Source organism: Mus musculus, chromosome 3, assembly GCF_000001635.26.
Source record: "Mus musculus strain C57BL/6J chromosome 3, GRCm38.p6 C57BL/6J".
In the NCBI taxonomy this organism is placed as follows: domain Eukaryota; kingdom Metazoa; phylum Chordata; class Mammalia; order Rodentia; family Muridae; genus Mus; species Mus musculus.
Genome location: NC_000069.6, coordinates 100,667,385 through 100,691,225, shown reverse-complemented (window position 1 = coordinate 100,691,225; position 23,841 = coordinate 100,667,385). Strand labels below are relative to the sequence as shown.

At 41.1% G+C, this 23,841-nt stretch overlaps 1 protein-coding gene across 1 annotated transcript in view; it reads left to right on the top strand.

The window, feature by feature from the left end:
* Positions 1-5,752: 5,752 nt before the first annotated feature.
* Man1a2 (mannosidase, alpha, class 1A, member 2) overlaps positions 5,753-23,841 on the top strand; it is a 123,271-nt gene continuing 105,182 nt past the window's right edge. The window contains exon 1 of the mRNA NM_010763.2: positions 5,753-6,665. Within this exon, the coding sequence (NP_034893.1) occupies positions 6,364-6,665 (302 nt within the window). The 5' untranslated portion in view covers positions 5,753-6,363. The remainder of the gene's footprint in view (positions 6,666-23,841) is intronic.

Below are 23,841 nucleotides of genomic sequence, written 5' to 3'. Positions count from 1 at the left end.
CTTATCTATTTAATCTTCGGGACAACTCCATGAGGTTTGCAAGTTTTAAATGAGGCTTCTCATTTTTAATATTGCAGATGAAAAAAAATTAAGGGCAGGGAACATATTCAAAAAATAACAGGTAAATGGTGAATACCACATTAAACCTGAGTTTTCCCAGCACCAGAGCTACATTCGTTTGTTATATGTAGGCTACCTCGCATATTTTAGTCATCTTTGATTCCTTACAACACAGTAATAGCACCAGAATACATAAATCAACAAAATATATTCTCAAGCTAGCTGCCCAGAGTAGACTTGAAGTAACTTTAACATATGGATTTATAAAGACTGTTTGACCTCTTTTGGCATCAGATTCCTCTTTATAAATATGGATATGAGCATCCCATTTTGAAGGTGCCTGGAGAGGTTGCTGAATTCAATAGATCTTTGTTGTCAGTTCTGTACAGACCATTCAACTTACATCTTCTCTCCCTGGCTGCCTAAGGAGATAGCTGTTCTCTTTGGTCCACCCTGCTTATGTCCCTGGTGCAAGCCTTTCTCTTACCCTAAAGATGGATTACTTTTGGTTCCTGATCTTTTATATTTCTAAAGTGAATGAAGTTTCATATGGTAGGGGCAGCCATGGTTCCTCCATGTAAAGACACACTAGGTATTGCTCAAAACTTGGTTGCAAGCCACAGAAACTAATTCCAAGTGAAAAATAAATTACTAGGCTTGTGTAATTATGTTAGAAGCTTCCTGTGACAGATGCTTGAGTTAATCGAGTTAGCAAGAGAAGAGGTTTGTTTTGGATCGTGGTTGGAGGCACTGGTTCACGATCCCACCAACCCATTGCTGTTGGTCCTCTGGTAGAGGTACTGGTGACAAGAGCAGGGGACATATGGTAAAGCTGGGAGCAACACAGAAAAGGACAATCTCTTCAAGGATACACCTGTAACCATCTAAAGATGGTGTGCTCCTGGGGACATTACAGACCCACACTTGAGCATTCTGCCTGTAGCCTCCAAAAGCCTATGCAATCTGCTCATCTCCATGAGTTCCTGGTAACTTAGCTTTTCTATGGCTGCTCACAAGTCCAACTCCAACGTCTCAAGGCAAACTCAGTGTCTTTGTCAGGGTTTCTAGTCCTGCACAAACTTCATGACCAAGAAGCAAGTTGGGGAGGAAAGGGTTTATTTAGCTTACACTTCCCACACTGCTGTTGATCACCAAAGGAAGTCAGGATTAGAATTCAAGCAGGTCAGGAAGCAGGAGCTGATGCAGAGGCCATGAAGGGATGTTCTTTACTGGCTTGCCTCCCCTGGTTTGCTCAGCTTGCTTTCTTATAGAACCCAAGATGGGATGGCACCCAGGGATGGCACCAGCCACAATGGGTCCTCCTCACTTGATCACTAATTGAGAAAATGCCTTACAGCTGGATCTCATGGGGGCATTTCCTCAACTGAAACTCCCTTCTCTGTGATAACTCCAGCTTGTGTCAAGTTGACACCACATAAAACCAGCCAGTACACTCAGCCATGAGCCTTTATAGAAATCAATATGAGCTGCAGCATTCCAAGGTATAGAGAGGCACAATATAAACATTATCGTTCCAAAAAGGAAGGATAGCAAGACATCAAGAAACCCAGAAGGGCTAAGACCAAATCTTAACCGCTCCATTTCCAGCATCCATGGTAAGCTCTGGTGAGATCAGAATCTCTGAGGGGCTTTGTGGCCCCATCCTCAGATTCTGCCTACGGCCTGCAGAGTCTCTTAGCACAATGGTTCTCAGCCTGTGCATTGTGACCCACGGGGGGGGGGGGGGTGTCATGTGTCAGATATCCTGCATTCCAGAAATTTACATTATGATTCATAACAGAAGCAATATTACAGTTGTGAAGTAGCAATAGAAGTAATTTTATGGTTGGGGGTCACTGCAACATGAGGAACTATAGTAAAGGGTTGTAGCATTAGGAATGCTAAAAACCACTATCCTAGCAGATTCTCATTCCATATTGCAAGTACCCATGACTTCTTAGGGTCTTCCATGAGCTTTGGACATTGCCTTGTGGGGTCTGCTTGCAGAAACAGAAACTTTGGCTCTGATGTCTACTGTACATCAGTACATTCAGGCTTTGACTTCTCAGTGCAAACAAATGCTTGGGTTTTGTGTGCTTGCAGAACCAGCATTACAAGGTAGGAATCAAGGTCTGTTGAGTGTGTGAACTATATCTGAGCCTGCCTGGGCCAAGGTCGCCGAGTGCCTTGCTGGATAGTGACACGGACATGAATTCCTATGCAATTTTTTGGGCACCCTAACTCGCTGGCAGATCTGAGCACTCAAGTCGGGGCATGTGCTGACTTCCAAGTCCAGTGCTTTCATCTTGACTTCTCTCCAGGCAGCCTAACCGAGATGCATAGACTAAGATCAGGGAAAGGATAGTTAGCCAGAGGAAGGTTAGGCATGTCTGCATTTATACATCACCTAAGTGGGAAACTTGTGATTTCCCATTGAGCTAATGAGTTTTTTTTTTTTAACTATTATTTTGTGTGTGGATGTTTGCCTGCATATGTGTGTTATATATACACACACACATATATTCTTCTACACAACTGCAAGGTCACTGGTAGATTTATCCCCCAGTAGTAGTTCAACAAATTCATCTTCTATAAGGAAGCAAGCAAGCTGTACATCCTTAGGCCCAGAGTATCTACCTAGGCTTATTTGGGCTTGCTAACTTTCATGCAACTAACCTAAAAATTTCATAGCTTCGAACTACAAATTATCCCTGATCTTCGAGGAAAATGCTTTCTAGATGCAAATAGGAGTGGAAGGAGCAAGGCGGGAGCCTAGTTATTTCTCTAGGCATTCACTCTCGGAACACCTGGTAACTTCTCAGCTGACATCTTTCTTGGAAACCTTGGAAACCAGTTGAAATGCTGAAGGAACAGGTTCTGTAAGTAAATAAGAACCCAGCTTGTCTTTTTGCATTACCCCCTGCTTCTCCCCATCCCTGAGTTTTGCTTAAAATCGGGCTAGGTGATGATACTTCATCTAGGAAGCCTGGATCAAGGTCAAAACTGTTTTGTTTTGTTCTGTAAACAACGAAGAGTCAATATGAAGTTAATACACACGAGGAGCTCTGATATTGCAGTGCTTGAGTGGATCCCGGGAATGGTCCTATCAGTTTGAAACCTGGAAGGATACATTTTATTTTGTTAACATTTAATAATTCTGATCTCGTAAAATATGAATTAACTTAAATAGATTTGTAAAAGGGAAATTACTGTTTTATCTGCCACTTTGGAACCTTGTCTACATCTTTGATCAAAGCCTAACTAAGCTTTGAAAATGAAATATTCTCTTTAGGCATCTGAAATGAAATTCCTCTTTGTTGAATACTTACCCCCTACCCCCACCCCAGTTCACCTTCTCTGCTTTCTGTGGATTGCCCTCACATGGAGGGATCAGTCTGTGTTCAACCTGGTCTGACTGGATCCACCTCCTGAAATTTGACCTTCACTTTCTCAAGTACCATTCTTTATAAATTTTTAATTTAATTAATTATAAATGCAATGCAAACAGAACACATGGGGAAAATTATATATAATACCAATGTCTTAAGAGTTATAATCTTTTCTAAATATTTCCCTTTACTGTATTTATATGCATATTCTTATATACTTGTAACCATAATGAATACATTTGCAGCTTGTTTTTTAAAAAACATTCTTTTAACACCTTCTTTTTAGAAGTGAAAGAAAATGGAAAGGGGAGTCAGGGGAAGAAGACAGAGGGAGAGTTGGAGAGGTAGAGAGGGGAGGAGGCAAAAGGGGGAGGGAGCAAGAATTGGTAATGGTTTGGAGGCTAGTGTAGGAGTGTGACAAAATAGTTGGCTGTATTTGAGTATCTACAAAAATCTGTAAAATTAACACTTTAATCTCTCAGAGAAAAATAGGCAAGGACAAGAAAGAGGACAAGGCATACAGAAGACTCTTCATCAGCTATAAGTCTGGAACTTCCAATGTCACATTTGTAGAATGTTTGGTTTTGGTAAATTTTTCTTGCAGCTAACTGTAGTGTTAGCTAGGTAATAATAACTTCTCAAGGTTTATACAACTTGCTGTCTCGTTCAGAGGTTGGTGTTTTATTTCCATCTTCTCGTGGAAATGAGTGACCTCAACCGTCGGAGCACAGTGTTCCTTTTGGTTGGGCTCTCAACATTAGAGATCTATGAGACAGTCACACTGTATGAACTCCGCAGTTTCTAACATCCATTCACGTGTCTCACTCAAATCTCATTCACTTTGGATCCAGCGGTGGCCCTTGGGAACACGTTTACATCTTGTGCTGGCTTTATTTTGTAAACCAATGACTTCTTTTGTCCTGTGGTAGGAAGGTAGGGTTTGCAGAGCTTCTAGAAATGCCTAGTGGAATGTAGTTCTGAATCCTGCCAAGGGACATGAAGTTTTCCTTGATTTCTAAGGCTGACTTCCCACCCCTGCCATTTATGGGCCTCCTCTCCAATTGCCAGCTACCAGTTAGGATGTGTGCAAGGAACAGAAGGTAAATTTAAGAAAAAAAAAAAAAGCTAAATGCAAACTAGATGCAAGAATACATATGCATTGCTAAGAAGCCTATATTATACTTTATCACAACCTGGTTCTTCTCAATATTACAGATAACAGAATTGACTCAGATTGTTTCAAGCCTCAACTTCAACAATATTGTCCTTTTGGGTTTTAACACCTGCTCATTCATTCATCTTTGTTATCTTTGCGGGGGGAATGGTAGTGGTGGTGGTGAAGATGACTATAGAGTGTATATATAGTCTTGGGACTGAACCACCAGGAATCTCCTGTCTGACCTAGGTCGTCCGATTCCTCAGAAAGGAACCCAGTAGAAAGCGCAGGGCTGCCATTTTAACACGAATCCGGCACGTGGCCGGTGCCACCTCCTTCTTCAACCAGCCTCGCGTGCCCAAGAACGCGTGGAAGTTTGAGACCTTGATGTTGAACCCCGGCCCCGAGTCACTGATAACTGAGGGAGGCATCAGCCTTGGCCCCCGTAACCCGTCAGTCCCAGGAACCCCACATTCCAGCGCCACTTTCGCGATCCAAGCGCCTGGTCCTCCTCGTCCGGCCGCCGGGGCTTCCGGGGGCTCCGGGCTCTCGGCAGCGGCCAGGCCCGAGCGGCCCGGCGGGCGGGGGAGGGGCGCGGCGGCCGGGAGCGTGCGCGCGCACCTCACACTCCGCCGCCCGGGGACGCCCACTCGCGAGTCGGGGCGGCTAGCCGGGCCCGCGCCCCCCACGGCCGAGCCGCTCGGCCCAACCGGTGTCGGCCGCGCAGCCGCTCTGTTCTCCTCCGGCCTCCACAGGCCAGGGACCAGCCCAGGGCCGCGGACCCGCGCCGCAGTCAGCGCGAGCGTGCGAGCCACCCGAGGCCGGGCCCTGCCGGAGCCGCCCTGCGGCCGCGGGAGGCGCGGCTGCTCGCTCGCGCGCGACCGGCCGCCCTCCCTCCCGCCCGCCTCTCCCAGGCGGTGCGAGGAATGAGCCGGCGCCGGCCCCGGGCTGTCGGTCTGAGGGCCGCGGCCCGGCTACCTCGCACGCCGCCACCGAGGCGCAGGGGCTCGGCCGCCGCGGCTGGGCTCGGCCGAGAAGCGGGCGGCGGGGCTAGCTGAGGAGGAGGAGGAGGAGGAGGAGGAGGAGGAAGAGAAGAAGGAGGAGGAGCCGGGTGGGGGCGGCCGCTCGGCTGAGGAGGAAGTTCCGCTCCTGACAGAGCGCGCGGCGGCGCGGGCGCTGTAGTGTTCGGGACGCCGTCGCCCTCGCGGCCTCGGCTGAGGGTCGTCGCTGCTACGCCCGGCGCCGCTGCTTGGAAGCCGCGGAGGCTGCGGAGCGGTGGAGCGGAGGAGGCTCCGGAGGGGACCGAGTGGAACCGACCTACTGCAACTCGTCGTCTTCGCCGGGCGCCTCCCGGGGCGGGCAGCCGCCTCTGAGCATCGCGCCGGGGCGCGGGCATGGCAGAACCCACCTTGCAGCTTCTCTGCGGTGTGGCTCGCCCGATCCACTCTCGGGAATGAAGAGGAGACTCGCGATCATCCGGTGAGGCACCGAGAGCCAAATGGCGAGAAGATCTGACGGGACAGAAACCAACGATCGCTTGGGAGGTCACCCGGGCTTCTGGATGTAATCGGAGAGCGTGAAAGAGGTGGCCTCGTAAATAATAATAATAATAAAAAAGCACAACAATCCTTTGAGAGGAGGGAAATTGAGTTTATTCTTTTTTTTTTTTTGGCCGAGGTTTTGAGAAACGGTTCGATGTGTTGTACGTTTGATATAAGATGAGAACTTTATAAAGTATTCCGTCCAAGAGCCTAAACGATGACTACCCCAGCGCTGCTGCCCCTCTCTGGTCGTAGGATACCACCTTTGAACCTGGGGCCGCCCTCCTTCCCACATCACAGGGCTACCTTGAGACTCTCCGAGAAGTTTATCCTTCTCCTCATCCTTAGTGCCTTCATCACCCTGTGTTTTGGGGCATTCTTCTTCCTTCCAGACTCTTCAAAACACAAACGCTTTGATCTGGGCTTAGAAGATGTGTTAATTCCTCACGTAGATGCCGGCAAAGGAGCTAAAAACCCCGGCGTCTTCCTGATCCATGGACCCGACGAACACAGACACAGGTTCGTTTGTTACTTAAATTATGGTACTTCCTTTTGGGAGAGCAAGGTACAGTTCACTGCTTTCTTGTCTCTCCCCCCTCCCCCTCCTGCCCCTGTGAATGATCAGGGTGTTGAACGTTGTTGGTTCAGAGCTGCCTGGGTAGAACCATACATAGACTGGAAGGACTCCTAGGGTTCCTTGGTTTTTCCCGGCAGAACGAAGTGTTCAGTCAGACTCTTCTGCTGTGGACAGCAGGGAGCGGAGATACAGGGAGTCAGCATGCGCGTATTGAGAACGTGTTTCTGCCTTTCTGCCACCATGTGAAGTCACTGAATCTTGACAGCTTGCTAGACTTTGCTCAGCCACCAAGTCCCAATCTCTGGCTTGTGCTCTGATTTTTTTTTTTTTTTTTAAATGTTAAAAGGTGGGGTGTGTATATCCCTAACCATAATTTGGCCAGTTATTCTGAATTGAGCCCTTGGCAGGGTATAATCAAGATGAAATGAAATGGAAGCTCTGCTTCCAGCCTTTAAGTCATTTCTAGATCTTTACCTAAAAGGAGACTTTGGAGACAATTCGCTTTTTCCAAACACCTCTCTCCTCTCATAAGCTAATTCTTGAATGTGTGAAAGAGAAGTATGTATGAGACTTCACCCGAATGGTAGAACCCCTGTAGAAAATGGGTAGTGGTTTTAACCTAGTGTGAGGATTTTGAAAAAGCCTAGGTTCAAATGTGAGCCTAAGTTAAATATTTGGGACAATACACTATTGTAATGAGGGCGTTCTCACTTTGTCTGTGAAGTTAATAATTACTTGCTTGCTAGTTCATTGACTTTTGGCCTTATTGGAGTACTTCTAATAATACAGTTTCATACCATTTTTCTATACTTTGGGATATTTGATATTTTCAACTTACATACTTTAAGAGGTTTTTCTTTAAAACTTCCCTTGCTTTGTAACTGTGAAAAACCTTACTTGGTCTGGGAAATATTTGCTGAAAAAGAAACGTTGTTTTTCTGGACCTTATTTCCCATGGTATGTATATATGATGCAATGAACATTTGGGAAAAAAATGTTCAGAGCTTTTTGACAGCAGTGATGTATTAATGTCATTTAGCTATTATGATCTGCTGTCGTGTACTGATAAGTGGCTTCCTTTATATTTTATATGGGTAGAAGTTTGCAAATTTTTACTTTAAAATTGATATTAAGAGAGTTAAGAAAAGTTCTCAACTAGTTGAAGTTAAAATACATTCAAATGAAAGTGTGTTTATGTTCATTGTACTGCACAAATTCAAAAGAATCGTTTAAGTCTCATAAGTAACAGTTCTTAAACTTTATAGCCCAGGAATATACATATATTAGAGCCCAGGAATATGTGTGTATTTATTGTTACTCAGAACCCCTGGTTCCTGAGTTTGGCAGTGGGAACAGAGTTGTAATGGCCAAGGGGTGGTTATTGAGCTGCATTTTCAGCTTGGGATAGGAAGAGTCAGGGTGACGGAAAGGACACTGTGCTGTTGGATTTGCTTGCCTACCAGCTCAGAGAATCAACTCCTGTGTGGGGAGTTGAAGCAGTGAAGGAGGCAGTGCTAACGCTGGCTGTGGCAGGAACAGTTTGTGCTGCTCTTTGTTTACACTTTGTTGTTGCTTCCTCTCACCTGAAAACAGTCTGCTTGGAATAATTTTACTTTGAGCAAGGAATACGTTTAAAATGACAGAAACTAATGTGCAAATATGATCTTGATTAAAAGTAATTCAGAAAGATAGTCTTATAGAATTATTTGTAACTAAGATCATACTTATTTTGTGTGTAGTATCTTAGAAGGTAAAAATTGTGTTATGTGTGTGTGTGTTGTGTGCATGCTAGGGACAGGGTTGGGGAGCCTTGCAAATGGAGGGCATTAATTCTTGTTACTAGTGTTTAAGAGATACTCGTTGGGATAATGTTTCTTTCTGAATGCATAGTTAGTGTAGTACCTTGGTGTTTTAGTTCAGTTGTTAGTCATTTTACACTGACTAAAATTTGTGAGTTTTTTGTTTTGTTTTGTTTTTTGAGCCAGTTTTTAATCAGCTCAAATTGTTTCCTCTGTATGACAGCGACATCTACTTTATGGGCTGTACTGAATGAGATAATACGTGCGAGTCCTTGATATAGTTCACAACTTCAGCCAGTTGTCAGGGAGACTTAGGTTATTATCACTTATAATTGGAATGTTTGAATTCTGACTTTGCTTTAAGTGTTTTATGTTTCTGAAAATCTAGGTACAGTTTGATAAATATTTTAAAGAGTACACCAGAATGTTTCTATCAAAAGGAACATTTTATAATGACATTATTTTATAACTGTTATTAGTTAACAACAAATAATCTACTGTTCAGACTGCTCATGTAGAGCCTCCTGTGTGGATGGGCTAATGATTCAGGGATTCAATGATTTTGGTTTTGGTTGTTAGAAAGTTGTACTCAGAGCAACCAGAGTTTGTAGGGAGTGACTGTCCAGCATTTGGAGTGGAGGGGGAGAGAAATGAGAATAGGAAGGTTTCATTGAGGGGGAAGGGGCTCTGAAACGGTGAGAAAAAGAAAGCTAGATGAAGCAGTGATGGGAGGAGGCATGGTCAAGCAGGCTGCACAGGAGAGCCCTAGTGGGAAAAACCTGGCGTTCTTACGGGTACAGGAAATGTTCCCGTGACTGACGAGGTAGACAGTGTGGTTGTGTGGCCAGGTGCAGAGAGTAGACAGGGCAGATGTGGATTTACAATTCCTGCCTATCCCCTAGTTACAGAAGCTTGAATTAGTTCCTGGCATGCACAACGTGGGAGATTCATGTGACAGTCTAGATTTCTGGCTTTTCTTAAAAAAATTTGCGACTGGAGCAACACTCAAGTGTCTATTTTCCGATGGCTAACACTCAGTCGGAATCTGGCTCCCTCTTGACAGGCGTGCGCTCTCCATTTTATGCCACTCACTTAAGGTGTCAAGTAACACAATAAATCAATGCTCAGCCTGCCAGTGGTTAAGTTTGCATCTCTAGGCTGGACTGTTGCTAAGTATTTTGGTCTTCATTCTGAGTAGCTGCTGGGAAGTCACAGAAGCAAAATGAAAAAAAAATTCATTTTGAATTTAAAAAAACAAAACCAATTACTTTTGTGCAGGACAACCAAGGTTGAGGGTCTAGGACACAGCAAATTGACTGTGGCCATATTAGTAATTCTGTGAGAGAAGATAAATTAGTGAGAAATGAAGTTAATTTTAGGGACCTGTGGTTGGCTGAATATAGAAGTTAAGGTAGGAGGAGAGAGTGGAAAGTAACTTCTGAGTTTCTTTTTTGTATGGTCTTGCATTAATACAAACTTTTTTTTCTATTAATGCCTTTGTTTATTTTTATTACAATTTTTTGCCTTTATTTAATAATGATTTTATGTGGTTAATGTTTGCTTAGCATGTTCCCTTTTGTTAAGTAGCTTACACAGTTTTTCAATAAACTTTTTATATGTTTATAAAGCATTTTTAAAGTACCAGTCCACTGTCAAGGTGATAATAGCACAAATTGTATTAATAGTTTAAAATTACATTTGTGATTTTAAATCACCACAAATAGGAATTTGTTATACTGCTCATTTATGTTATTACAATATATGTTGATTTACATAAAGGGTATCTTTTTAACTTGTGTATAGACAGTTTCCTTTCATTTTTCAGTCTTTCATTTGAAACTGACATTGCTTATATAATGACATTGTACAAATGAGGTTGACCTCCCCATGTGTTTGTTTAAAACATTGAACATATATTTGTAAATTATCCTTTAGTTAGGATCATGTTAGTTCAAATTGAATACTTGAGAGTTATGTGTGTTTATTTCTAGTTGCTGTCTGTCTGTCTCAGCTGATGTTATTACATTACCTGGTACAAATTACACACTTGCCCCTGTCCCTCCGGTAAACCATCACACACTTAGGACAGGGTTAGGGGGCCTGAGTTACCCTTGGGGGAGCCCCTGTGATTTCTCCAGTCCTCTGAGGACTGGGAGTCTGGGCAGTGGCTGGAGACTGGGTGGGGAGTGCAGCTTGGCTGACAGCAGATCTTCAAGGCAAGGTCCCTCACCTTGGCCGCCTGGCTGGGGCTGACGGTCACAGCTGCATCCCACTGGGCCTTGAGCAGCTGGCTGGGCTTCAGAGCCTGGAGAGCTTCTGGGGAGACTCTTCCATACTTTCCAAAAGAGTGTAGTTCCCACCAGGCTTATGAGAGCTAAGAGGGTTGGCAGCATGACAGGTAGGCTCTGAAGTTGTGACACTATGGGCAGAGCCTGGTGTCTGATAGTTTTCTTGTTTTTGGAGACAGGGTTTCTCTGTGTAGCCCTGGCTGTCCTGGAACTCACTTTGTAGACCAGGCTGGCCTCGAACTCAGAAATCTGCCTGCCTCTGCCTCCGCCTCCCGAGTGCTGGGATCAAAGGCATGCGCCACCACCGCCCGGCCTGATAGTTTTCTTAAAGGGAAAAAAATGTAGGCTTTGGAGTAGAAAGGACCTAAAGTGGAATGTAGTTTCTATTTGGTGGCTATGTGACAGTGTAGTAGATGTAATCATCTTGAACCTACAGTGACCATTACCAGTCACATCAGACTAGAGTGTACTTTAGCCAGTGTTGAGGTGGCTTAATACTAGCACTCTGGAAGCAGGGCAGGAGGATCTCTGAGAGTTCAAAGCTAGCCTGATTTACATAATGAATTCTAGGCTACCCAAGGCTATATAGTGTCTCAACAAACAAAAACTCCAACAAATGTCAAAACCCACAGAAGTGTTGTAATGAGAGATTCTTGAATTCTCTCCTCTTTCATATTTTTATTTATGTATGTGTGAATCTCTCTCTCTAGGTTTATTCTGTGCAAGATTGCACTTACCTGCAGAGGCCAGAGGTGTTAGATCCCCTGTAGCTACAGGCGCTGGAGTTACAGGCCTTTGTGAGCTGTTGGATGTGGGTGCTGGGAGTCGACCTTTTGTGCTCTTAACCACTGAAGCAGACCCTCAAATTCTTTATTCACATCCAGATTGCTGGCTTTTGCTTATTATCTGGCATTGCTCTTTAGTGCTCGTATTCATTATTTCCTAGTCACTGTGACTAGATGCTAGACCAGAAGTAACTTAAAGGCAGAAACATTCCTTTTGCCTCAAAGCTGAGGAATGCAGCTCGTTACATGGCAGTGGGAGCAACTTGGACTGTAGTGCTGAGGAAGCAGAAAGGAATCCTAGTGCATGGCTGGTTTGTTTCCCTTTTTATTTAGCCCTTGAGCCTAGTCCAATGGATGATGCTCCCCAACCATAGGTGGGTATCTTTCTCAGTTAAATGTTTCTGAAAACACCCTGGACAGACATACCTGACATGCCTTGCAGTTGTAGAGGAAGCCCTGAGCGAGTGAGTGTTGTTGACATGGGCCCAGTCTTGCCAAGGACTCTGAGTAGACCCATGGGAAATCGGCAAACCTGTTCCCATGCGGTTCAGGCTCAGAAAAGCAAAGTTTGACTGTTTACTGATAAGTGATCAGGGTGTATGAAAGCTAGCAACTACATGGTTACAGCTGGAGACTGCTTGCCAACAGAGACCCCCCCCCGACCCCCCAAAACTAGCCAACTCCTCCTCATATGCTGTAAATGAATTCCTGAGGTTCTGGATTCTAGAGGTAGTAGCTACCATTCCATCAGCCTGTGTACACCACTCTCTACCTGAGCCCATCTTTTCTGTACATGGGTCTGGATATATATTCTTCATTCTCTCACTGACCCTAGTCAAGGTTTCTGGACCTAAGCCATGCAGGATGACACAGTGCCTTATTAGTGAGCTAGGTATTTATTAATTTAATCAAGTTGGCAGTTGAAATTCACCATCATAAGTCTGCGTCCTTGTCAACTTGCCCAAACACATCTTTTTTGTTTGTTTGTTTTTTTGTTTTTTTTGAGACAGGGTTTCTCTGTATAGCCCTGGCTGTCCTGGAACTCACTCTGTAGACCAGGCTGGCCTCAAACTCAAAAAATCTACCTGCCTCTGCCTCCCAAGTGCTGGGATTAAAGGCATGTGTCACCCCTGCCCGGCTCAAACACATCTTTTTAGTTTTAATATTCTACCTCCACCCCCTATAGGCTAATGGCTGCTTCATAGTGCAAAATATATTCATTCCAATTTCAGAAGTCCTCAGAGTCTTAACAGTTTCAATGCTATTCAAAATAGCTAAGATCTCTTTTGAGACTCAAGGCAATCTCTTAACTACAGGTCTCTCAACTCATAAAATTGACAACAAATAAACAAAAAATCCAAGTTATTTATTTCCATATACAATGGCACAGTATATAAACATTCCTACTCCTAAAAGTAGTAATGACATTGCAATGAAAGAGAGGGCTAAAGTACAACTGAAATCAAGCAGGACAAGTGCCAAATTCTGTAGCTACATGTCTAGTATCCATGGTTCCTGATAACATATGGACTCTAACAACGTTGGGTAGTCCTTCCCTTCTGGTTCTATTGTCTACAATACAGCATACTTATCCTGTGCTAGTCTATGCCTTCCCTGCAGTTGTTTTGGCAGATATACCAGGTCCCAGCATCTCCAGCTTCCTGGGATTTGTTTCTGTTGTAACTTAGGTTTCACCCTCATAACTTCATGCAGTGGCTTCTTAGAACTTCCTTGCAGGGTATCTGATCTTGTGTTGCCTGGCTTCAGTAGATTCCTGGAACCTTGGTACAAGCCTCCATGACCCTGTAATTCTTTAATTTTGCATGTGTGTGAAACCAGCATTGTGTGTACAACCCTGCCAAGTTTTAATGCCAAGTCAAAATGTAGTCTGGCACCCTATTTTACAAGGCCTCTATGTGCATTGGCAGTTGAACTTGGGAAGACACTTCCCTAGGCAGGTATTTTCTAGTAGGAAACCCCTTCAGCAGCATTCTGAATGCAGGCTCTTTTCAAAGGAATTTGCATTTTACTAGCTAAGTCTAAGTCTTCAGTGGGTGGGGTCTTGCCCTAAGAAGGAATATTTCTCTCTCTCTCTTTTTTTTTTTTTTTTGGTTTTTTTGAGACAGGGTTTCTCTGTGTAGCTCTGGCTGTCCTGGAACTCACTTTGTAGACCAGGCTGGCTTCGACCTCAGAAATCCGCCTGCCTCTGCCTCCCGAGTGCTGGGATTAAAGGCGTGCTCCACCACGCCCGGCTGGAATATTTCTCTTTTAAAAATATTTTAAAATTTAAGGTTTGTGTGTGTGTGTGTTGTATACATGCTGTGGTGCAAGTGTGAAGATTAGAGAAGGGAATGGTTCTTTACACCATGTGGGTTCCAGAGATTGAACTCAGGATATAAGGTTGTATGTAAGTGCCTTTCCCGAATGACCCATCTCTTTGTCTCTAGAGGGACCTTTTTTGTTGTCCTAGTACAAAATGAGTGATTTCTCTTTGATTGCCTTACTCTCTCAACTTCCCCTCTTTTAAAGAAAAATGGTTTTTAGGTTACCTAACTATATGTATGTACATAAATTTTGCACATATGTGCTGATACCCAAGGAGGCCAGAAGAAGGTGTTGGATTCCCTGGATCTAGGGTTAGAGGTAGTTGTGAGCCTTCTGATATGTGTGCTGAGAATTAAACCCAGACTCTGTGCAAGAGCAGTGCATCCTCTTAGCTGCTGAACCCTGTAATCTCCTTCATAACTGAACATTCTTTGCCTATGTCTACCATGTCTAGAACTTTAAGCTTACGTATGTTCCTTTTCTTGTTAAACTGTGTACTTTCCCTATTTCTCTATTCTCCCTCATTATAAATCAGGGCAAGAGCAGTGGGTAGTAACCATGCCACAGCCTCAACACTCTGCTATAGTGAAATTTCTCTGCTAAACAAATTAGTCCATTATTTTTTAATTTATCTCAAGTTGTCTGGACACAAGCAAGACACAGCTATATTCTTTTCTAGAATGTAATATGAATGTCCTCTAGTCCAGTTTCCAGCTGAGTTTTTATTTCTGTCTGAGGCCTTGTGAGCTGTGACTTCGCTTGTTTGCATTTTTATTGGCTTTCTGTTCCTCTGTACTTCTCCCAGAATGGCCTGTTAAGTTCCATTTACAGCATTCTAGAACATCACCCAAGGACTTAACGTCTTACTAATTTTGACTCCTGTTGCCCCAATCCACCCATATATATATATATATATATATATATATATATATATATATATATATATATGACAGATAGAAACTATTTACAGTAAATCAGATTTATTTAAAAAGTGTTCTTTGGCTTTCATATAACCTTAAACACAAAAGCAGGTTTGCATACTAATGATATGGATGTGTTTAAATCTGTGGCCACTTTAAAAAAAGAAATCCTAGTTAAATATTTGATAATGCAGGAAATAGAACATCTTCATTTTTCAGTTGATTAGTATTTTAATTTTATAATCATCAATGCTGAGAATTCTGTTTCACATAAATTAGTATAAAATGGCAAAATGTATAAAAGCATTTTTCTGTCTGTCTGTCTGTCTATCAATCAGTCATCTATCTATTGTATATATGTATGTGTGTGTGTGTGTGTGTATCTGAATATGCACATGCCATAGGACTCATTTGGAGCCCACATGGTTGACAGAGGATGGCTTGTGGGAGTTAGTTTTCTCTTACCACCATGTGGTTTCTGAGGATCAAACTCAGGTCATTAGGCGTGACAGCAAGTGCATTCACCTGCTGAGCCATCCCGCTGGCCCACAAAAGGCACGTTTAAAGGTGTTTTCTGAAATTGCTAGAAATTCTGCCATAACCTCAAGCCAAAATTCATTTAATGATTTTTAAAATAAAACTGAAATCAGCAACTGACATAGCATCTTTAAGAGTCAAACCTTTTAATATTATACAAAGATAAACTAATACATGCTGATTAAAATACTAGAAGAATTGGCTTTCATAGTTGAATTTCTATTTTTTAAGGACAAACATATACAATAAAACATTGCAGCTAACAGCATACAGTGTCCTTGAAACAGTTTATTGACATTGCATGGTGTATCACATCACAAGTGTCCATGTCGTGTATTCAGAATCAGGGTTGCAGTGAAGTCATGTGATGAACTTGGATGAGCATTGCTAGAGACACCTCAGAATCATTCCTGTTAGCTGTTGAGTACATCTTTGGTTATTGCATATTTGCTGTTGCCATATTTCCATGCCTCCTGCATTTAGTTGTGCGTTTCCATCTGTGCTCCTGACCCACATTTTAAGAAGCTGAGTTCTAGCAGAGCCGAAGTCTTCTTATCTCCTCCTGTAGACCAGTTCCAAAGGGCTCTAAAATGTGTGGGCAGGCTGTCACAGCAGTGACAGGCCCTACTTCTCGGTTCTAACTTTCTGTATTAATTACTTTTCTTTGCTGGTGCCAAATACCCAATAGGAAGCAACTGAAGGACAGAAAGGTTCTTTTTGACATTTAGTTTAGAATGCAGGTTGGGGAAGGCATGGTGGGAGAGGCTTGGCTCAAGGTCCTGACCAAGAAGTAGGGGAAGGGACTGTCCATGTTCATCTATCTCTAGCCAGTGGATGGTACTCTCCATCTTTAGGGTGGGTTCCTCAATCTAGTTAACTGTTTTTGGAACTCAAACAGACATGCTCAATGGAGTGCCTTATTAATGCCCTCAGTGTTTATTGTTTTAATCAAGTTCATAATTTAAATGAGTCATTATAGTATGAGTTACAGATTTAAATAGCAGTATTTCATTTTTAATTTTCTTCCTTTTTTTTTTTTTTTTTTACTCCTTTGATACATTTTCTGTGTCTTTAAACCCCTAATATGTTTAGTTTATATTTTAAGACAAGGTCTTGCTATGTAGCTCAGACTTGCCTTTAACTATTGACTTTCCTGCCTCAGTCTCCCAGGGTGGCACAATAATAGTGATATATACAGTATTACACCCAGTGCCTCTCTCCTTCTTAAGACTTTTGGCCCTTTTGAGGGTTTGCTGTTTTGTCTTGTGTTATGTCTGTCGACTATTCCATGACCTATTTAACTCTTGGTTATTTGTCTTGCTTCTCTTTACTTATATATGGATTATGTAGAGACTGTGAACTTCTTATTTGTGATCAACAGACTAAAGTTGGTGCTTTCTTATTATTTTTATTCTTTGGATAGGAATACTGAATGACTACTTTTTTAAACTTCATAGTTGAAGAACAAGTAATTTGTATTCATAGACTTAACTGTATTGAGGAGTAAGTTTTTTTATGCAGTTCTCAAGTTGAGAATAGAGTTGGTAGTGGATAGTCTCCATGATTCCTTCAACACACAGAGCATAGCTTGTTTTTCCTGGTTCCTCTGTACAGATCCTCCAATAGTTTATCTTAGCTATAATGAAGGTTATTGGAGTGTAAGGTACGAGGTGTGAAGAGCTCTGTAGATAGGAAAGTCTAGGTAGTGCTCTAGACTTTTCAGACGGTTCTGATCTGTCTCAGACACACAGTTGGCCCTTCACTGGCATAAGGGGTACTTGCTAGGGAGGTAGATGAGTATTAAGGACGGCCTGGTTGTTTTAAATCAAAGTATAGTTGTAGATTAGTAAAGAGGGCATCTGGTTTCTGATGCTAACTTTGTGATGGCTGCTTGGTTATTGTTTGTTTTTGATTTTTTGATAGTCTGAGTTTTTTGTTTTGTTTTTTTTCTCCACTTTAAATCATTTCTTTTTCTTTCACAAGTGTAATCTGGGAGACACTGTACTGTGAGCTGCCCACTCACAGGATAACCTTTTGTATATTATTTAAAACCTAATTTTCATATGAAGCAAAAATGCCTATAGCTCTGCATTATTAGTTTAGCATTTTGAAACAACAGGATGTTTTTTAATTTTTGTATTAGATATTTTAAGATATGAGTATTGATGCCATAATAGGTGGACGGTATTTATTATTATTGTTATTAAAACATAAGTGTTTTAAGGAAATAAAGTTTCTTTTGGCTTTCTTAAGGGTCTATGGCTAGAAAGCTGGGCAGTGGTGGCGCACGCCTTTAATCCCAGCACTCGGGAGGCAGAGGCAGGCGGATTTCTGAGGTCGAGGCCAGCCTGGTCTACAAAGTGAGTTCCAGGACAGCCTGGGCTATACAGAGAAACCCTGTCTCAAAAAACAACCCCCCCCCCCAAAAAAAAAACCCAAAACCAAAAACCAAAACCAAAACAAAACGGTAGAATATAATTTAGGAGGACAGTTTATGTAACAATCATTTCAGTCAACATTGGACTCTGGGTCTATACAGGAATAGAACTTTAGTAACACTACAATGGGACAAAAAAACAAAAAACTCCATCACTTGACAGAAGCCTAGCTGAACAAGGAGTAAGGGAAAGGGGGCTGCAGAAGGCTGGGGCTGGGGAGGACTGGGAAGCCACAGGAAAGCCTTCAGCAGAAACTTGCAGACCTGAGTGAACTCTAAACATTTCAAAGCACCAAAAGGTTTGCTTAGCAAAGAAAAGTGATGGTTGTACATTATCTGTTTATAAGCAGAATATTATTGTCCATAATAACTGTTATAAATCTATGCATTTGTACTTTTGAAATACTTTGAGTTTTTAAAATACTTTTCTCTAATAATATTTCTTTTGCTGTTGCTCTTTTAACCCTCAGTTTTTGGTACTACTATTTTACTTATTAACAGCTCGACTTACTCCTTTAGCTCCTCTGCTATTATTAGACTCTAAAGATTTTTTGAATCTTTCTCATTTTTATGGTCTACTTAAAGGGCTATGTAGTTGCTGCTTATTTATCTGTCTTTCCCAATACAGTCCTTGAGGACAGATGACTGTATTTTACATTTCATTTCCAATGCTGCATAAAGGCCTGCTGTTAAAATAACAGTGAAAACTATTAGAAATAATTCATATTTGCCCAATCTAGAACAAACTTAGTCCTTGAAATGTATCTAAAACTACTCTGCATTGAATTTCCATTTTTTTTTAAAGGGAAAAGAGTAGAAACGTGATGAGTGTTTTTATCCTTTCTAGTTTTCTCATCAGATTTGTAAGTGGACTTAAGTAATCTCATTTTGACACTCTAACATTTAAATCATGTCTAAATTTGTAAAAGTTTCCTGCAGAAGCTATGCATCTACTGAAATCATTGAGTGATTTAAAAATTTAGGTACATGTTATATTCTTTATTGATTGAAGATGACTAAAATATCCAAACTCAGTCTCTGTATTTCTTGACTAGGAAAATGATTTTGTTACTTTGGTTTTTCTATTTGTGTAAATTCTGCTAGAAATATTTTGCTGATGAATTTTTGCTGAAACTTTTTGTTGGAATATTGTTGAAATGAAATGTATAGTAGAGATTGTTCATTCAAATTGGGCTTTAAGATTTAAGAAGATTAAACCTCTGAAGGAGGTTTTTAAATAAATCTTTGTACTACTATATAGTCCAGAGGACGGCATCGTTTATTTAATAGTAGCATTTGGCTCAAAGGCAAGAAATAGAGGCTCTGATTTTAGTTTTGGCCTTTATTATTGTTAAGATATGCTATTTTTTTTTTTTTTTGTGCCTTGATGTACTTATTTATGAAGTGAAGGAATTGATAGAATCAGGTTTTGCTCATGAATGTTATCTAAAAGTAATTTTATGCAATAGGGAACTGGCAAGTGTGGGGTACTTTATACAGCACATGAACTGATGAGACAATATGTTCTATTTGATAGAAATTAGTGTCATTTTTGTACATAAAATAAGTTATAAAATATTTTAAAGAAGTGACTAAAATTTGTTTATAATTTGATTATACAGTTTATGCAAATTTAATAAACTAAAATGAGGGCTAAGGTGATGGCTCATTGGGTAGGAGTGATCAGGGCACAAATGTGAGGTCCTGAGTTCAGATTCCAGAACCTATGTAAAAGCTAGGGGTAGCCATGAGCCAGGGCCACAGTGCTGTGGGGAATGGATTCAGGAGGCTCACTGGGCCTTGCGGGTCAGCCTAGCCAAAGGTCAGAAAAGGAGGACTCTAGGACTCTTGGTTCAGTGGGAGACCCTGTTTTAAGGGAGTAAGATGGGGAGGGCTACAGCAGGACATTCTTAGGTAAAGCTGAGAACAAGTGAGATGGCCATTTTACAGTTCTTATTTCTCATTAGTGTTAAGCAATAATTTATTGAATGTTCTCTGTGTGCCATCTTGAAGGAAGAGTTCAAAATATTTACAAAAGTGTTTCTAGGTGTCACATTTCGGAGCTGTGCTGATAGTCACGCGTTTTGATTTACTATTTAAGCCTTGAGGGTGGACTTTGGTAAAAACAGTCCCTGAGTGACTGAGCCACCAGGCCCTTTAAAGGTTTTCACTGCCTCTGAGGGATAGATGGGCTCTGATTGAAGACTATCATTTTCTAACCTTAATATTGAGAGATGTCCCTGAAAATACTTGCTTTCTCTGTTCAGCAAATCTTACAAGTTAGGCAGTATTTTTTTAAAGGACTAGGGTAATTTGGAGATGATATGGGTTATTGCTTTGCTTTTTGGCATTTCCACATTTATATATTTATAACACCCTCTATTATTTTTGTATCTCTTTTAGTTTTCCCTTAGTGGTACTGATACTACTATTAAATTATTATACAGCAAGTGTTTTGAGTTTTTATTATGTACCAAGTAATATGCTAAGTAATGGGGGTTTCTGTGAAATACAGAAGATCAATTTTTGACAGTGGACACTACTGAAATCCAAATTTTAGATTCAAATTGTAATATCATTTTTAATGTGTTTACCTATGTGAGGTTCTGCTCTGTTATTTGGATAGCTGCTTTAGTTTGTGTTCAGGTTAGTCTTTGATTTTGCATTTATTTTTGTTTTCTCTAATATATTTTGTGTCATTAACTTGTGTATTTTGATGTTTGGCCTGGACTGTCTGGAAGTAAGTGGCAGATACGGCTAAACTTTTTTGATTAGTAATGGACTCTGGCATATGAAAAGAGAGGCCAGACACAGTCCTAAGTCCATACATAGTTAAGCATTGTAGTTTTATAGTTGAAGTGTAAGACATGGAGGTATTGTGGCTTTATTTGAACACTTGTTACATGTGCGTGCATGGCTCTCAATAGTAAGGCAGAACAAGATGAAAAGTTTGTGTTGGATATATGTTTGCTGATGTGTTTATAAAAACTGTCAGGTATTTTTCTATCGTTTTGTGATGCCACAATAAACATTTGCTTTTCACAACCCAGATTTTCATCCTCTAGTTAAAAATTCGGTAGCAGCACATCAGGGTGAGGTAACCATGAGCGCCTGGTTCTCTTGCAAACTCCCTGAAAAGTGAAAATTGATTGAGGCTTCATGACAACATTTAGCTACCCTGACAAATCTACAGTGTATTTTTCTTGATTTTGCAAGTCTAGGAAATTATCTTTGGAAAAACATTGCATTGTATATATAGTGCAAATGTTGAAGAATGTCCCTTGAAGCTGTCACATGAAAGGGTAAATGACCCAAATTTCTGTCAGTGTAGTATTAAATAAATTATAATGGCTTCATATTTAAAAAAAAAACTTCTATAGATCTTTCTAGTTACTATCAATAAGGTCACAGTTTTCATACTTTTATATTACTGCATTTTAATATCTCATGTTGAGTACTCCCATATCAGTCTTGGTTTTGAAAAGTTATGAAAAGTCATCATACATAATAGATGAACAGGTACAGTAAATGTCAGGGTACTCAGCATTGAGTGTGGTCAGTTCTTAACATTTCTTATTTCAGCTGAAGATTTATCTCTGAAGTCAGATTTTGGACTGACACTGTCATTGTCAGAGCTTGGTTTTATATGTTCATTACATGCCTCACACATTTTTCAATATTATGATTTGTATGTATTGATGTTGTGGCTCTGTTTCAATTATCCACTTAGGTATTCTGTTGTATAGTTAGCTGTGAAGTTATGTGTTCCTCAGTTGAGAGATTTCTAGAAAAGATTCATTTACTCTGCAGAAACATTTGGACTGTATTATTAGGTGCATCTATTTTTCTTCAAGATAAAAATGTGTAATTACTGGGTTGCAGTGTTGTTTCAGTAACCTGTGACATTTAGAGTTCTGGGTTGACACTTCCACCTGTGTCTTTATAAACCCTGGTATTATTTGACTAAAGAACATTTTACCAACGTGATCACCTTTAGTTTGTGTTTTCTTGATTATTTATGAAGTTAGGATATTTGTGAACACATCACTTGGTTGTTTAGGTTTGTATTCTTGGACACCCTCTCTCTCCTTTTGTGTTTGAGAAGGTATCTCTTTGTGGCCTGGCTGCTTTGGAACTTCTGGGCTCAGCGAAGGCATTCTTTAGCTTCAGCCTCCTGTCTCTGGGATGACGGATGTGTGCTAATACACTTAACTATGTTGACTTTTCTTAAAAAATTGTTTTTTGCCTTTTTCTTTCACATTTGTAGAAATTATACGTTCTCACATAGAGAGTTCTTTTGTTAAGTGTGTTGAATATTTCTTCTTGCTATGGGCACCGTGCTGGTGAGTTTTGTGAGCCTGACACAAACTAGACTTACCTGGGAAGAGAAAACCTCAAATGAGGAATGGCCTCCATTGGAGTGGCCTATGGCCATTACTAATTGATGTAGCCCAGCCCACTACTGGTGGTCATCCCTGAACAGGTGGCCTGCACTGTGTCACTGTGAAAGAGGATATTAGGTATAGTAGTCATTTTGTAGGTATTCTGTCATTTCAGGTATACACACACTCATGTCATCTGTGAAGAGTCTTAGTTTTACTTCTGTTCAGTTTTGCATGCTTTTTATTTGGTTTTCTTGCTGAAATTTTATCTGAGCATACACTGTAGTGCTGATAGCATCTCCATTGAGTGCTGTAGCTGGGGCTTCATGTTGAAGTTTGCATCTTTTTCTAGTTGGTTGAGTACTTTATTATAAAGAGTGTTGCATTTTGTCACATGTCTTCATTGATTTTTCTTCAACTGTTTTTGCATTACTGGAATAAGCTCCACTTGTTTGTTATGTATAATCCTTTAAATATGATATAGGATTCAGTTTGCTAGAATTTTGTTGGGGATTTCTACACCTGCATTTCTTCTTTTTTTTTTATTTTATTTTATTTATTTATTATATGTAAGTACATTGTAGCTATCTTCAGACACTCCAGAAGAGGGAGTCAGATCTCGTTACGGATGGTTGTGAGCCATCATGTGGTTGCTGGGATTTGAACTCTGGACTTCGGAAGAGCAGTCGGGTGCTCTAACCCACTGAGCCATCTCACCAGCCCTACACCTGCATTTCTAGGGGATATTTGTGTCATTGTATTTTCTTGTGATGTCTTTGTTTTTCTTGGTTTTCAGGGTAAGACTAACCTCATAGAACGAGTGAGGAAGTATTTTCCTCTCTGAAGAGTTTAAGGATTAATGTCAATTCTTTGGCTGCTCAGTAGAATTTACCTATAAAGTCATGAATATTCTTCAGGTAAAGATTGCTTTCCAGGTAGACGAGCAGGAGGACTTCTTAGGAGAAACTAATGGGATAGGCCTTGTTTGTTGTGCATGTTGGTTCTCAGCTTAGACATAACCTTGCAGAACAGGGTATGGAGATGGGTGTCTTGCTGCATTCCAGATCTCTTCCTAGATTTCTAAAAGTGCCTTGGTTGTGAGTGCTTAATGGTATATAGTAATTGTAGGCTTCGTGGCCAAGTTCTTATATTCCTTGTGTTCCATCCAGCTATGACTTCATCCAGCTATATCTCTTCATGATATACTCATTCCTTTAAGTCTAATGTAGTTTTCCTTTGCTTTATTAATTTTGTATGTCTCCCTGCATGCACACATGTGTATGCATGTGTGTATGGGTATGCAGGTATGTACGGGTATATATGTATGTGTATGTGGGGGTGTGTGTATGCATGTGTGCCTGTGTGTGTGCAAATGTTTGGTCAGAGAACAACTTATAGTTTGGTCGTCGTCTTCGATCATGTGAGTCTCAGGGATCAACCTGAGCTCTTCAAGCGTGGCTATTAGAAGCCTTTACCTATGGAGCCATCTCTCTGGTCTCGTGCTTTGTTTTTTGAATGCTTACTAACATTTGGTCATTGTATACTATTGAATCCTACAAGTGGTTTTCTCTGTTCATGAGATACAGTGGTCACTAGTTTTATTTATTTACTGCTTTTTATCTGATTCTAGTGTTAAAGTAATACT